The 15,101-nt window shown below is 49.1% G+C and overlaps 1 protein-coding gene across 2 annotated transcripts in view; it reads right to left on the bottom strand.

Moving 5' to 3' along the window:
* SH3GL1 (SH3 domain containing GRB2 like 1, endophilin A2) overlaps positions 1-15,101 on the bottom strand; it is a 362,525-nt gene that overhangs the window by 124,094 nt on the left and 223,330 nt on the right. For both annotated transcript variants that reach the window (XM_069649372.1, XM_069649373.1), the window contains exon 8: positions 5,157-5,281. In XM_069649372.1, coding sequence (XP_069505473.1) covers positions 5,157-5,281 — 125 coding nt within the window. The remainder of the gene's footprint in view (positions 1-5,156; positions 5,282-15,101) is intronic.

The following is a 15,101-nucleotide window of genomic DNA, read 5'->3' as shown; positions in this document are numbered from 1 at the left end:
TCAATCTGATTTGGAAAGGCTGCAGTAAGCAAGTGCTGCGCAGTCTTGGTAAGGCACTGTTGGATGTGCCGTCTGCCAAGTAGTTTCAGTTTGAGCAGTTTTTAATGCCATTCCATAAACCACACGTGACTGACACAAAATCAGTATGTTAGCAATAGGAAGAATAAATACAGTGCCAAGAAGGAAAAGGGTTTATTTTTTTTTAAATTTACATTTTTCTTTTAAAGCGCTCACACAGCCCGCGGGCATCGAGGCGCTGTTAAAGAAATTGTTTTTGTCTTAGTTGCGTATTTATAACGCGCTTAAACACCCAGAGGTTTCTAAGCGCGGACCCGGGGTTCGAACCTGTGTTGCTTCGTGGTCTTGCTTCCAATGCACACACGTTGCCGCTGAGCTATCCTCCCGGGACTTTGGGTTGGCGGCTTTGGGGTTTATATATTTATAATGGATAATGTTTTCTAAACATATGACAATGGGGGATTTCCCTGGTTCTATCATTGAATTTACATATAATAAGTCACACTACGAAATCTCTGTGGGTATTCCCTGCTGCCATACCAAAGGGTAACATGTCCGTGATTACTAAACACCTTTTGGCCCGGAAGGAAACTAAAGGCTGCAACGTAAAGAGAGGGTGCGTGTGCATGTGTGTGTGTGTGTGTGTATGTGTGTGTATGTGTGTGTGTGTGTATGCGCACAAGCGTATACTACCATCAGACTCCATTGATCTGTGGCATGCAGGTTATCAAGATGGCAACATGTTCATCTTCACCAGTAGCCAGTGGGGGAGCTAAAAGCCTAAATGACAACCTAAGAAAAGCTATTCAGTTCGCTTTGTCAGTCGCAGCAGGGCCCCCCTCCTCCTCTCCACACGCGTGTTTGTGTTTGGTGGAAGCAAGGGGTGGCATTTCAGTGGAAATTATGTTGAAAAGCCCAATTCTGGCCCCGGGTGCCTGGTTTTGTTTGTAATGATAAATCTGACAATTTATGACCTTTTAGAAAATATTTGTTAAGATTAGTTAACTCCACTTGCTATACCACGATAACCATGGTATACCGTCATTTGGCAAGAAGGTTATTGTACCGTCATAAAACTAATACCGTGACACCCCTACTCCATTGTAATGTTCTTGGGGAGAGATCCTGATATAGTTGGATGGCACTCATGTTCAATGTAATTTGCGTCACTTTCCTGGCTTCCCTAAGAATAAGCTCTTTCTGTGAGTAATTTGTCAAAGCCACTAACATGTCTCTAGGCTGAGCTCCCGGATCGAAGCACTTCAGACCATCTAGATGAATCCTGTCCAGGGGGATGACTGTTTCATCTTCATTGTTTAACAAAGCCTTAAAGACCCCAGCGACTTCCTCTCTAGTTTAGTTTATTAAAAGTACGAAGTCCCAAAGTTCAGCAAAAGAGCTGGGGGGGTCTCTACAGTGGGAGGAATTTAGCACTAAACTGAAAATTCTCCCTTACACTTGTAATGCTTGTTAATTTTTATCTGCCCTTTCTTCCAAAGATGCAATGTCTTCTCTAATGTCTGCGTAGGCAGATTTGAATTCCGTAGTAAAGTTGTCCAACTAATTGCAAGGAGGCCACCACCTTGTCCTGAAAAATCTGGAAGCAGTGTTCCATATCTTCTTTGGAAGCCGCCATCTCTGTGTCAAGGTGTGCTTTGTCCAATTCAACCTTATGTTCTGACTTTTTTCTAAGGTCCGCCTGACCTGAGCCAGCAACTACTAATCGGATTAACATAAGGGTGGGAAGGTAGTGTGGATGAGCATGCTTTTCTTCGCCCCTTAGGTTCTGACATGGACCACAAGCATGATCAGGATTATCCCGTTATTAATAGGGACGACTCTGCAGCATCATGCTTTTCCAAATCCTCACTTCTCTTATAACTTGCACGGTTTGGCTTATGACCTTAATAATGTCCCAATAAAGTGAAGGGATAATATTCTCATGGGAATTGCCCTACTTTTTTTCTGCCAATCTGCCCTTTCAGACAATGATAGTCTAAGTGATTCTCGCCTATTGACTAATATGGGATGGAGCAAATAACTTGTTAAAATGGAGAACATTCCTCTCAACAAATCCACTTCTATTACCAACAGTCTGCGCCCCCGTCTTTTTTTTTTTAGCATTACATTTCTCTCCTGAGTTACAGATCCGATTCCTGCACAGAGTATAACTATTCTTTCCCTCCTTACACAGTGTCGCAGTGACCTATGGGCGTGTGTCCAGAGGCTCTGGATACTTGGTGAACCGCGTTCAAGCAAAAAGTCTCCATGTGGTCATAAGTTTAATGAACAGCCAGGTCTTTTGCAATGTCGTGGTGACTCCGAGACAGATTCTTTGTTTTAACAGCTGTGCACCGGGGGACATATATGGCTTATGGGAGGTCGCCAATAGCAGAAATATTTCATGGTCTCCCAGCACGCAAGCATCGGCATTGTGCCTCAGCTCCTCGCCGGCAGCCAGCAAGTCATCCCTCAGATCCTTATCCGTGTCAGTTCTGAGTTGGTGTTGCGCTCGGGCGTTATCCTTCAAATCAGCACGTTTCAGGCACAGGCTCTCCGCAACTAATTTCCCCATCATGCCGGGAGCCGGAGAGGGGCAGCCGCATCAAATCCGGCGCTCGAGCCGGACACCATCCACGTTGTTAATCCGTTCCGCGAGGAACGGGTCCCTTTCAGGTTTGCTCAAGTCTGCCGTCGCATCGGCCGCAGTGCTCTCCGTCTACCCACGACTCCGCTCTGAAGCGACCGTGCAACACTGTTATGCTGTGGTCAAGGTGGCTATTATTCTGAGTTCTCCTGCTTCATGGAGTTCTCAGATAGCCCGATTAACCAGGATTGCTTCCTTGTGAGGCACAGAGCTCTGTCTGCCGTGACTTCACAGCTCGGTGGCCATCCTCCCAAGTATCTTTTTTTTGGATTCTATTTTTATTTTAATAGTAGTGTGGACAGAGGGCTTTTTCTTAGTTTTGTAAAGACATCTGACGAGCACCCTTTGGATACTTTCTTTATAGAGTAGAATCTTGGACATTGGGACAGCTTAGTCATGTGGTAATTTTTCTTTATAGGCAAATACAATGGCACTTGTCTGTCTCCCAATTCTGGCCTACCACACCTGTGAATGTAATAATTTTCGCTTTGTCTTTTCTTATATAAAGATTATATTTATTATAAAACTATAGTATGTGGGCATTTTCTAATTGGGTGTAAATGAAGTGGGCACCGTGTTGTCCACCCCACTCCAACTCCTGAGAGCTATGCCTGGGCTGATCTGTCATGAGAAGCAAATGGAGTGTGGTGAGCTTCAAGGAATCACTAGCAGTACCTGCATCAGGAAGATGCACATAAAGACCCCGACCAAAGGGCTTCAGGATAATCCCACTAACACAGCAGCTAAAGCCTCTTAGCCTACATGAACTCGGAGCACACAAAAGCCTCCCTGTATGAATCAAGTTCTAGTACAGAGGGATAGATGCAGAAAAACAAAACAGATGGTCCCACTGAAGGAGGAAGGCATTCCCAAAGTAGTTGGATGCCTAATGTTAAGTCACTCACAGGGGGGCATCTGCTTTTCTGGGAGTTTCAAATTGGTCCACCTTTCGAGAACACGATTTTCAGTTAACTGCCATTGGAAGGGGGGGGGTTCTACTTGACATACTTCAATCTGCTCAGAAAATCCAACCTTGACTTTGCAATGTCTGGGACTTGCACTAGTATAAAGTATGTTGTTGATAGAATACCTGTACCTGTGAGCGCTGTTATCAACCAGTAAGCTTCTGGTTCAACGTTTCTCTGAGAATTAAGGCTTAATATGGTTGTAATATATTAAATGAGGCAGTACAACACAGACTGGGCCACTTGTGACCTTAGTAGAGGTGCAGCGAACCACGAAACAAGCAGTGCATCATCAGGTTGCGAGTACAAGGAGCCTTTCCCAAGTCCACAGGCGGGATCCTTGAGTTTTTTCTATGGGATCTAAGGTGGCCTCAATGTGACCCTCCATTTAATTTGCATGTGAAGTATGTGGGCTTTGCCTGCTCCATCTTTTTTGTAACTGGACTGACATGCTCCAAAGTCTGATGACATGTAGGTGGTGCCCCTGCTGCAGGTGAGATGCCACAGCATGGTGGCCAACCTGCAAATTATCCCTACTTCAGGTAAAGTCACTGGTCCTTTCTTAGGACTTGACTGATCCTCTAGGAAGGGTCCTGGTTAATCAAAGTGAACTAGTCAACCAATAACCTCAATTTGAGGGCCAGTAACAGGCTGCCAAAGCAGCACCAAAGGATCGCTGCCAGTGTTACATTTGACAGAATCATCGGTGACTATGCCAGTAACCCTCAGTATAGTATAGGGTTCTGGGAATTGCTCATAGTTTGGCGAGTCATCTTGACATGCCGGGGTGCATCTGGAATCAAAGGCTTAATTTAGCTTCCCAAATCTGAGATTCTGGGAATTCTAACTGTTCTTTCAGAACACGCTTTGTACCAGCGAGTGGTTTCCAAACACGGTATCTGGATTCAAACCTGTGTTGCGCTGCATTGTCTTGCTTCCAAGACGAGCACGTTGCCCCTGAGCCTTCCTTCCTTGCCAATAGACACAGGGAGAAGAAAACAATGAAAAGTTAGGTTTACAACAAAAGAAATGCAGCCAATACTATTGTCCAGGCCACACAGATAAAAGGACTGAGGATTATGGTCAGGAATGTGGAGAAGGGGGAAGAGTATGTAGAGTTTGGGCAAAAATACAAAAGGCCTGAGCAAATTATCTTTCATCTAGAACGCTGCTCTACATCATGCACTGGTCCTGTTGCAGAAGTCTGGAGGAAATTGAAGGAACATACGAGTACATTAAACGTACACACAACAACTCCATTCCTTTTCCTACCATAAACTGGAATGGACCAGGAGGCATGCTAGTTCATAGGAAGTCTGAATTTCAATGTACATTTCTTTTTCAATCCTGTGCAAGCCAACAGCATGCTCTGCACGCACCAAACATCCAAATCACTTAAAATGCAACCAACAAATGCCCAACAATTCACTTAACCCGACCCTTGCAAAGAATTGTTCCACAGAATGTTCAATATGTTGGATCTCCCTCATGAATTCATATGAAGCTAACTCTTGTGAGTCCTATACCTGGAACTTTGCTGGGTGCATTGCAAGAGAATCCCCCATTGGACTGGTCCACTTCTCCAAAGTCGTACGTCTCTCTGGGCTTTGGCTTGTATTCTCGCTTGGGTCGGGAAGATGCTTCTCTCATTCTTTAAGAGAAGAAAACAATCAGATGGAGAATATGGAACACTGTTCTGCAAACATCCCCCCGTACCCACAACTACTCCACAGAAGCAGTTCCATGTTCAGTGGTCATCCACTACAAATGAGTGTACACAATGAGAACACTATATATTGACATTTTAAATTGTGACTATCTGTATGTACCAGCATGCACTAAATGTCTACCACTTTAAAATTTGTTCAACGTGAATTATCATTTACTGTAAGAAAAAAGGTTGAACTTTTATTTCTCCTAATTCCAATACTTACAATTCATAAACTTAGTGCTCTAAAATTTGTATCATAAACAGTGAGGCTAGTTACAAAATTAATTTAAGACTGGAGAAAATGTGATACTCTCCTCATCTTTTTACCGAACACAAGCCTAAATGATAATGTCATGATAAATGTTAGGGAGTTTGACAAAAGTCCACCGATTGTAGGGCTTGTGAACACTCACACTTAGGACACAGGGCTCCAACTCTTAGTATAGGCCTGAACCACACAAGTTTTGTTGGTAGCAATGGCTGAGCAGCCACACTTATCTTAGGGGGAGAAAGGGCTATAGGCAGCACAAAGAACTTAAGGCCCAAAGAAACACTAACACACTAAAGTTACATACAAATAATTGTAAATTGTATATATACACCATGGTAAATTCTTCAGAAAGATAAGTACTATCGCACGTAATAAGTAACTTAGAAAAACCAAGGTATTATTCAAAGTAAGTAAACCACTTTGTAATACTGTTAGACAGGCATTTAAGTACAACTTTTGAAATAACTTTCAGAATATGTGTTTCAGGTAAAATTGGACGAAACAAAACCAACATAAATCATGGCCAAATAACCTGTTCTATGGGAAGGTGCCCACTCTGGAGGTACAACCACATTTCAGCCCACTAACTTTCACAGAGGAGAAATATCCATTTGCATATCAGTCTTTGTCCTACCCACAAGAACATACCAGCACCCAAATGCTAGGCAATTCTCCTCTGAAGAAGAGTACCAACAGCAACCCCAGACATGTGTTTCAGCCTATTCGGGTCTCATCAGTGAGGTGAAGCTGAGCCTTAAATGTGGTTATCTGGTACTTGGGTAGTGATAGTCATTGCGTTTCTCTTATTGTTTGCTCTAGGCAACCTTTGGGTCAAAAACATTTCCTTTAAATATTTTGGTATTCAATAGTTTTATATGCAGTGAGCTGTTTACAACAGAGCACCCCCAGAGTCACCTTTCAGAGGCCAACTTACCAGTCTTTCCCTGCTGCCACTGCCACATATTCTGTTCTTCGGATTTGGAGCCTTTGAAAGCTCTGGTCGCAGTCCCATATCTCGGGCCTCTCCAAACAGGAGCCCATGTTGCTCTTTTCACTTCCCAGTGCCAGCGCACCACAGTAAGGCACATAAAGCTGAGAGAACTTCTCTCCCACGGGGTAACTTGCAACAGCAGCGCTTCCCACTGCGCAACCTCTGCAACTCGGGCTTCTTCTTAAAACCCTCTCAGCACCATCATCAGTCACTGACACAGTGGTGGTCCAGACATTCTTGGCTCTCTGCCCCTGCTGCATACACAGCAGCTGATAACGTTTTTTTCTACTACTACTGCTACTCCTTCACCTGCAGGGGATTTACATACTCAAAATTCCTGCTCCAGTGTAGGTCATCAGGAACACTAGTTCGATTCTTTCCCGCTAATGTTCTCACACCCCCGGCTCCTCCTCCTCCCATTTTCTTTCCTCCCTCCTTTATCCCCATCTCCCCCACTGCTCGAAATCTTGGTCTCCACTTTGACGCTAATCTTTCCTTCGCTCACCATCTCTCACCATTTCTCTCTTTCTTTCTTTCTTCCTGCGCCAGTCGATTTCATCTTTACAATATATGCAAAATTCACCCTTTTCTTACTTTCCATGCCACAAAGCTTCTAGAATCTTCCTTAGTCTTCTCTGGACTTTTCTACTGCTCTGTTCTCTTCTTTGGTCTTTCTTCCTCACGTCTTGCTCCTCTTAAATCAATCTATCATTCTTCCATCCATGCTCTGTCTTCTCTGCTATCGGGACTCAATTTCTTCATCTCTTACCTCACTTGGATGGCTTTCTTGTCACTCTCAACTCAAGTACAACTTCCTCTGTCTTGTCTTCAAATCGCTCTACGGTCTTGCCCCTAACTATCCCGCAGTTCTTGCCTTCCCAATAGGATCTCCCAGGGGTCTTGGCTGGCACCCTCCCCGAACGCCTGGTTTTGAGCCTGTGAGATGACCCGCCAGAAGGGTCTGATATTGGGGCATTCCCACCAGATGTGAGCCGCTGCCCCCTCTTCCCCACAGCCCCTCGAACATTCCCTGGGCGTTGCTGGGTATATCGCATGCAGGCGGGCCGGGGTGTAGTGCCAGCCATAAATGTACCTATACCAGGCTTCCTGCAGCAGGACAACTCTTGCCACCTTCGGAATCATCCTCCACAGCCTCTCCCAGCCCTCCCTTTCCATTCTAGCCCCCAAGAGCTGCTCCCATCTGCTCATGTAAGCCCAGCCCAGTTTGCTTTCGGGCCGGCGCTCTCCAAAAGCCTATAAAAGTCTGAAATTAATCCTCTGGATCCTTCATGCGTCAGGAGGAACCGCTCAAACAAAGTCATGTCGCGTGCGGCAGTCCTCGGTCCTTCCATTGACATTACCCAATGTCTAATCTGAAAAACAGAAAATATCTGTACTGTTCTCCTTCGCCTACCCCTTCCTGCTTACACTCCTCAAACCTTTTCACGTTTCGATCGCGAAACATCCCTGATAGTCCTACATCCCCCTCTTTCCCATTTCAGGAGCGCCCCACCTCCTGTCCCCAGGGTAAAGTCCCCATTGTTGAAGATGTAGGTGAATGGTGATGGGAAGGTCGTAATCCGCCGCAGCTTCTTCTGATTTCAAATCAACCCCTTTGTTATAGCACTGATAAAGGTGGGGTGGCCGCGACTGATGCAGAAGCCATAGAACCTCCCCCAGGTGGTGCTGGGCCACTGCTCTGTCCATTTTTACCCAATGCTTATTATATTCCTCCGAGAACCATTCCCAGATTTCCTGAGCTGCGCGGCCTCATAATATCGGCGAAAGTCAGGTAAGGCCAATCCCCTCTCCCCCTTAGACGCCATCAATAGCCGTCTGGCCAAATGCAGGCTCTTTCCCTCCCAGATGAAATCCTTTACCGCCCAATCTAATTCCTTGAAGAAGCTCGCCGGGACGGGCAACAGGATGGCTTGAAATAGGTAAAGCAAACAGGGAAGATCCACCATTTTGAGGGCTGACCCCCCCCCCCCCCCCCAGCCAGGATATCCTAAGGGCACTCCACTTCTTAAGGTCTTTTTTAATTGCCATTAACATGGGGGCATAGTTTTCCCCGTACCAACCCACCAGGGAGGAGATAATTCTGATCCCCAGATATCGTATCCCATTCGGACGCCACTTAAACAGGGATATCACCTTCAGTGCCACCGCCTCATTATCCCCCAGTGATAGGATCATTAGTTTCAACTTTTGTAAGTTAACTCTCAAACCCGATAGTTCCCCGAATTTGGACAGTAACTCCATGCTCGCCCTAATTGACCCCACCGGGTTCGCCAACGCTGCTACCCTATGCCGACACCCCCCACCCCGAATGGTATGCCCTGAATGGTCTCTGCCTCCCGTATTGCCAGAAGAAGGGGCTCCAGATATATTGCGTAAAGCAACAAAAGAGGACACCCCTGCTTCGTCCCATGCCTCAAGTTAATTGGGTGTGACATGCCTGTTGACTAGTATGCATGAAGTGGGATTCTTGTAATTTGCTAGGACCATACTGATAAACCCTGCTCCCAGGCCCATCCTCTCCATGAGAGCAATGGGTCTATAGGCAGTACATTCTTCAGGGTCTTTTCCAGATTTACAAGTGAGTTATTTTGGCCTCCTCCATCAAGGGGGTAATGCTGCCCATAGACCCAAACGTAATGAACTGCGTGAGATGTGGGGTCAATAAGTGGGAATACGTTTTGTAAAAGGAAGCTGGGTACCCATTTGGGCCCGGGGCCTTATTACGGGGAAGTGACGTTATGGTAGCTCTCACCTCATCCTCTGTAATAGCCCGGCCCAGCTCCTCCCGACTTCCCGGGATAGCCGGGGAAGGGGCAAGGCCTCCAAGAAGTCCCTATGAGGCTGTGGATCCTGTGACGCGTACAGGGATTCGTAAAATCTAGCTAACCGCCCCTTTATCTCTTCAGTCCGGGTGAGCCTCTCACCTCTCTCATCCTTCATGGCCGTAATCACTTTCTGTTCCCTGGTTCCCCTCAGGAGGCGAGCTAGAAGTGAGTCTGCTTTGTTGGCCTTCGCGTAAAGTTTCTGCCTGACCCTTAGCATTGCCCCTTCCGCCTTTTTGGTTCTTAAGATATAAATAAAATATATCGTAAGATCCCAAGTTGGCCCTCAGCAAACCTATATTGCCTGTATACTTTCCTTGTGGGGGTCTCCCTTAGTCAGACCCTCGCAGCCTCCCTTTCCAACTGAGTTTCCAGCCCCCTCAATTGTTTATTTCTCTCTGCTTTCAGAGCAATGAGTTGCCCCCCCCTTAAAGTAGCCTTTTACGCATCCCACCTCGTGCTAAGGCTTGCGTCTGCCATTATTCCTCTTGAAAAAAGCCTGCATGTTGCTCCCTATCTCCTCCCGCATCACCTGGTCCCTCAGGAGTTCCTCGGGGAATTTCCAGCTCCACACCCCTGGCCTTCACCTCCCCAGCTGCATCTTCATCTGCACTACCTTATGATCGGCAATCCCCATGGGTCTGACCTCAACCCGCTCCACTCCCCCCACCAAACTTGTGGAGACCCAGATGTAATCGATTCTTGATTGGGTTCTGTGGAAGTCAGAGAAATGTGAACCCCTCCTCTTCTCCCCAAAGTGCTCTCCACACAACCGTAATCTGCCCACTCCAAACGTTCTTTGAGCTGAGGGGAGGCCACCGCTCCTCCTCCACTGCTCGCATGCTATGTTCGGTCCAGCCGCTTATCCAAAGCCAAATTGAAATCCCCTATCAATATTACTTGCCCCCTCGCGAAATTCTCCAGGGTGCCCAGGGTTTCGCGCATGAACCGGTCTTGTCCCGCATTTGGGCCATACACCGAGGCTATGGTATAAGGTATCCCCATGTGATCCTCTTCACCATAATGTACCTCCCGTTTTTGTCCGAGGATGTCTTGGGTTCTAAAGTCCATTCCCCTCCCGAACGCTAAGACTACTCCCCCTTTCTTTGTAGGCCCCGACGCAGCCAGTATCTGCGCGAAGCCCTTCAGTCGCTAACAGCCCTGGTCTTTCCGCAACAGGTGTTTCTTCTGCAGCGCCAGAACATCAGATGTGTGCGTCCTTGTGAATTGCTCTAATTTAGTCCGCTTGAGGGGGGGAGTTTAGCCCCCCTTATGTTATGTGTTAGCCACCTGAATCCTGAGTGGAGGTCCAACACACCCCTCCATCTCCACCCTGGGTCTACCCTGTGCCACCCCACCCCGCCTTTTGGAACACTCCTCTCCTCCCCTACCTCCAGGCACAATCCTCTGGTTCGATAGGTCCTGCATTACTCCACCAGACCCTATGCCCCCACCCCCATCCTTACCCTCCTCCCCCACCCTGAAACCCCAATTTAGGGTGAGACCGCTCCCTCCCTGACCTTCATTCCCACCCCCACTGACAATCCTGCCCTTGCTTGTTGCAGAATGTTTTCTACTCCTTCCTCCTAGGCCAAGTAGGACACCCTATTCCCACTACCCCCCTCTCAGCCTTCTTACAGAGATCAAATCACCAAGACCCCCCCCACCCCAAGCTCTACTGCCCCCTCCCTCTCAGTGACCCGGCACCCCCACCCCCCAGCAGGGCCCAGCAGCGCAACCCTTCTCTTGCCCCGCTCCCCCACAGTGGACCATTCCCATTGTCTGCCTCTTTCCCTTTGACCCCCTCGGGCTTCTGAGTCACCCTTGTGCCTCCCCCCCCTCGTTATGCCACTCCAATTGTAATATGCTATCCACCTCCTGGAGGGTAGTTGCTTGCCTCTGGCTCCCCGCCCACTCTAACACTAGTCCGAAAGGAAACGTCCACTTATATTTTATCCCTTTCCTGGCCATTTCCTTCACGACCGGACCCATGCTCCTTTTCATTAGTGTACTAGTAGCCAAATCTTGAAACAATGACATTTCTTGCCCTTTATAGAGTACCGGTTTGCTCTGCCTGGCCGCTCAACACTGCTTCCTTCTGCCCGTACCTAGCGAAGGCGACCACAACATCCCGAGGTCAGGCGTTGGGACCCCCAAGGATCCGGCCAACTCTATGGACTCTATCCAACTCTATCAAGCCCGGGGACCGTTCGCCCAAGAGCTCCACAAAGACCCCCTGGATTACTTCCTTCAGTTGTCGGTCAGTCACTGCCTCCGGCAACAATTTAATCCTGATGCTGACCCTTCGGGATCTGTTCTCCAGATCCTCTACCATTGCTTCCATATTCCTTGTTGCAGTGTCCAACCGGTCTATAGCCTCGCTGCTTGCCATGATGTCCTTTTCACTTTCCTGGAGCCCCCTTTCCAACAAATCTGTTCTTTCCCCCAACTGAGCCATTTCTTGACGCATTTCTCCTAGCGCTGCATTGAGGTCGGTCCGCATCAATTGAAATTGTTCCTGCAAGTTTTAGCCGGGGACTCTCTCAAAGTCTGCATTCCCCCCCCCTAAGGTCTTGCCTAGTCATCTGCATCACCCTATCCTCCCCTTCATTGCCCCGCCGCTCTTTCGATTGGCCACTGCCCCCTTTGCAAGGGTCCCTGATCTCCATTGCAGGACAAAGCGTAGGTAGTGTTCCTTGGGGCTCACCCACGAGGTGACCAGCCTTCCCAGTCCTCCCCTTGGACCTGGAAGACCTCCATATTGGGCCCGCCCCACGACTCTGCTGTGTTGCCCGTGAATGTCCAAGTCCACTGTTGTCATCTCGATGGCTTGGGCCCCTCACTCAGAGTCTTACTGTACCCCCCTCAGTGGGGGATCGTCTTAGCCGCAAACCAGGTGTCACTTCCTCCACAGGTGGACTTCCCCCCACTCTAGACACGTGGGGCCTCCCCAACCTTAGCCCCCAATACCTGCCGCGCTTGTATCGGGAAGCCCCTGGTCACTGGCTCTCTGCGCACCGCTCCCTCTGAACTTACCCCCCCTCAAGGTTGTGGAGTCTGGAAGTCTGCTCTGCCGCCTGCTCCTTAAGAGCTTGTCCAATCCTGGGCCCCTGGCCCTCCTGCACTGGGTAAGGTAATCATGCTTTCTGTTCAGATTAGTTGAGCCCGGAGCCAGCCACACTTCTATGTTGGGCCGTTGACTCCTCTGGGCCCGGTCAGGGAAGGGGACCAGGACCTCCCCTGGGGACCTTCACCGCAATCAGATTCTCACCAGTGGCCGGCCGCCCCGCACGGGCAATCTGCAGATTCACCACTATTGGGGCTGCTCTTTGCCCCGCAACCGAGTTGCTTGCACTGATGGCCTGGCCTTGTCCTCACTGTCTGTTTCACTGTCTGGCCCCTCCCACGCTTGGTGCCCTCACTGCCCTCTGCTCCTTCCCGCAGCACGGGCATCCGCTGCCTGCCGGGAGCACCCCGGAATTGCCACTGCCTTCTGCCCGCCCCCATGATGGTTGCCGGGATTTCTGGCCTCCATTCCTCTTCGGGCGCGCCCCCACACGCCCTTCTTGCTCCGGGGCCTGCACCCGTCGCTTGCGCCTCACCGTCCTCCCAGCTCCTCACCTCCACTCCAGCGCTGCTGTCCTGGGGAAAGGCGCTGCTCTCCTCCAGCGGTATGCTCGGCTGGGGCTCTGCAGCGGTGCCAAACTCGGGCGTCCCTCCACTGGTCTCGACTCCTCTCTTCACTCTGGCCAGGCTGGAGCTCCCCGCCGCAGCACCGGGGACGGCGCGCCTCACGCCTGCACTGGTCCACTGTCCACTCGGCTTCGTTGCCACTTCCTCCCGACCTCTCCTGGGGCCAGCAGCCGAAACCTCTCAGGGTGCCCGCAGCCGTATCACGGACCCCCAGAGGTCCTCTCCTCCCCATTGACTTGCACCAATCCGGCCGGATTAGTGCTGCTCCGCTGCTGCTACTGGCCTCGCCACCTTTCCAGGGTGCTCCGGTGTTTCTCGCTCTCCGCCGCTGTACTCCCCAAGAATGACTGCCTCCTTTACTGTGCCTTAAAGCTGGGGGGTAGTGGGGCCACCAGATAAAGGCAGTGGAGCCCTGGAGCAGCCGTTGGCACGTCTATTCAGTGCTGGCGGCCATCTGGGAAAACCTATTCTTTTGATCACATATTTTGGTTTTAACTTTACTTAACTCAAGCTTAAACGAAAGGAAAGATCACATTTCTCAGAAGGGAGGGTATGGATGTTTCCAATTCTTATACCGACCATAATGATTTCATTACCAACATTGTTGGTACTACCTTTAAGAAAGGGAGTCTGACAACAAACCATTAGGAATTCTGACATGGACATCTCACCTTACACAGCATCAATCTTCTGATCGCCTAACGGAGCACTTCTATTCCCTTGGTGGCAGTCTCCTCCCAGGTGATTCACCTTGCTAATACCCCTCCCAGGGTTAGGATCATGTAGTGACTGCCTTCCGCCGGCACCCTGGGAAGAGCCTTTAGGCAGAGATTCTGTGCGGACTCAGCAGGATTCACACTATCTAGTTAAGAGCGTCTGAGAGCCAGATTGGAGGACAAAACAGGTAAGGCACAGGCTTTAGAAAGTTCCAGAGGAAGTCTTCTGTAGCAAGTAAGTAACACTTTTGATTGGAAAGAGGCCCAGGGACTTCAGAGAAGTCTCCCTGTAGGCCCACAGACATTGGGCCTGGGTGAACATTCATGTGCAAACTCCCAAACACACAAATCAACACTCGTGAACAGGAACAGCAAAGCAACTCTAGGTAAATTCTAACAGGAGTGTCCCAATACCTTGGGATTGAAGAAGTTGCAGCTCGATGCAGACACGAAGCAGCAGACCCCGGTCACCGGATTCTTGGTCAGGCAAATGAAAGAAGGGACACTAATGCATCTCGCAGCATCAGTCGAGTGAAGAGGCTTCTGGCAAAGGATTCTTCGGGGTTCTGTGATTTTGGGGGACCTTTTGGGAAGCACCTCTAAAGAACAATTACTGCCCGGTCGATTCGTCTCGCTTTCTTGGTCCTGCACTCTGGTGAGGGGACATCAAGGAGTGGAATCTTGCCTCTGGAGGTCCAGAAGGAGTTCAAAGTTTCAGGAGGATTCGATCTTCGGGAGACTATGCACTGCACAGTGGCGACAGGTCCCTGGGAATTTGTGGTTTGCAGCCTGTGAAGGTCACAGCTCGCCCTGGGATGGCTCAAAGTGCCAGTTGTGTCAAGAATGATTGGTACCACCAGTCAAAAGGGGAGAGCAGTCCTCTTCGAAGTTCTCCTGATGATTGGAAGAAGGGGTCGGAAAGTAGTGATTACACAGAAGCAATATCCGGTCATCTGGATGCAGCTGTGGACATCTCTTCTTCCTCTGTGGTTCTTCTGTTCCAGGAGTCAGCTGTCTTCAGCCTCAGGATCCATGCCTTTTAGGCAGGAACCCAGCCAATCAGCACCCATGGACCATTCAAACTCTGGGTGCTGGCATTCCTTTTAGGACAGCCAGCCCCGCCAGTTGGAACTGGTTCCTGGCAGGAACAGAAGACAAATAACAGCATAGTTTGAGTCCTCCCCTGTTTCCTGTCCTCACAGACATACTGGAGCCTTGGTGAGCTACACAAAGGATTGCTGCCGAA

The sequence above is a fragment of the Ambystoma mexicanum genome, chromosome 1p (genome assembly GCF_040938575.1).
Source record: "Ambystoma mexicanum isolate Mex_15411 chromosome 1p, UKY_AmexF1_1, whole genome shotgun sequence".
NCBI lineage: Eukaryota > Metazoa > Chordata > Amphibia > Caudata > Ambystomatidae > Ambystoma > Ambystoma mexicanum.
This window is presented reverse-complemented; position numbering and strand designations above follow the sequence as displayed.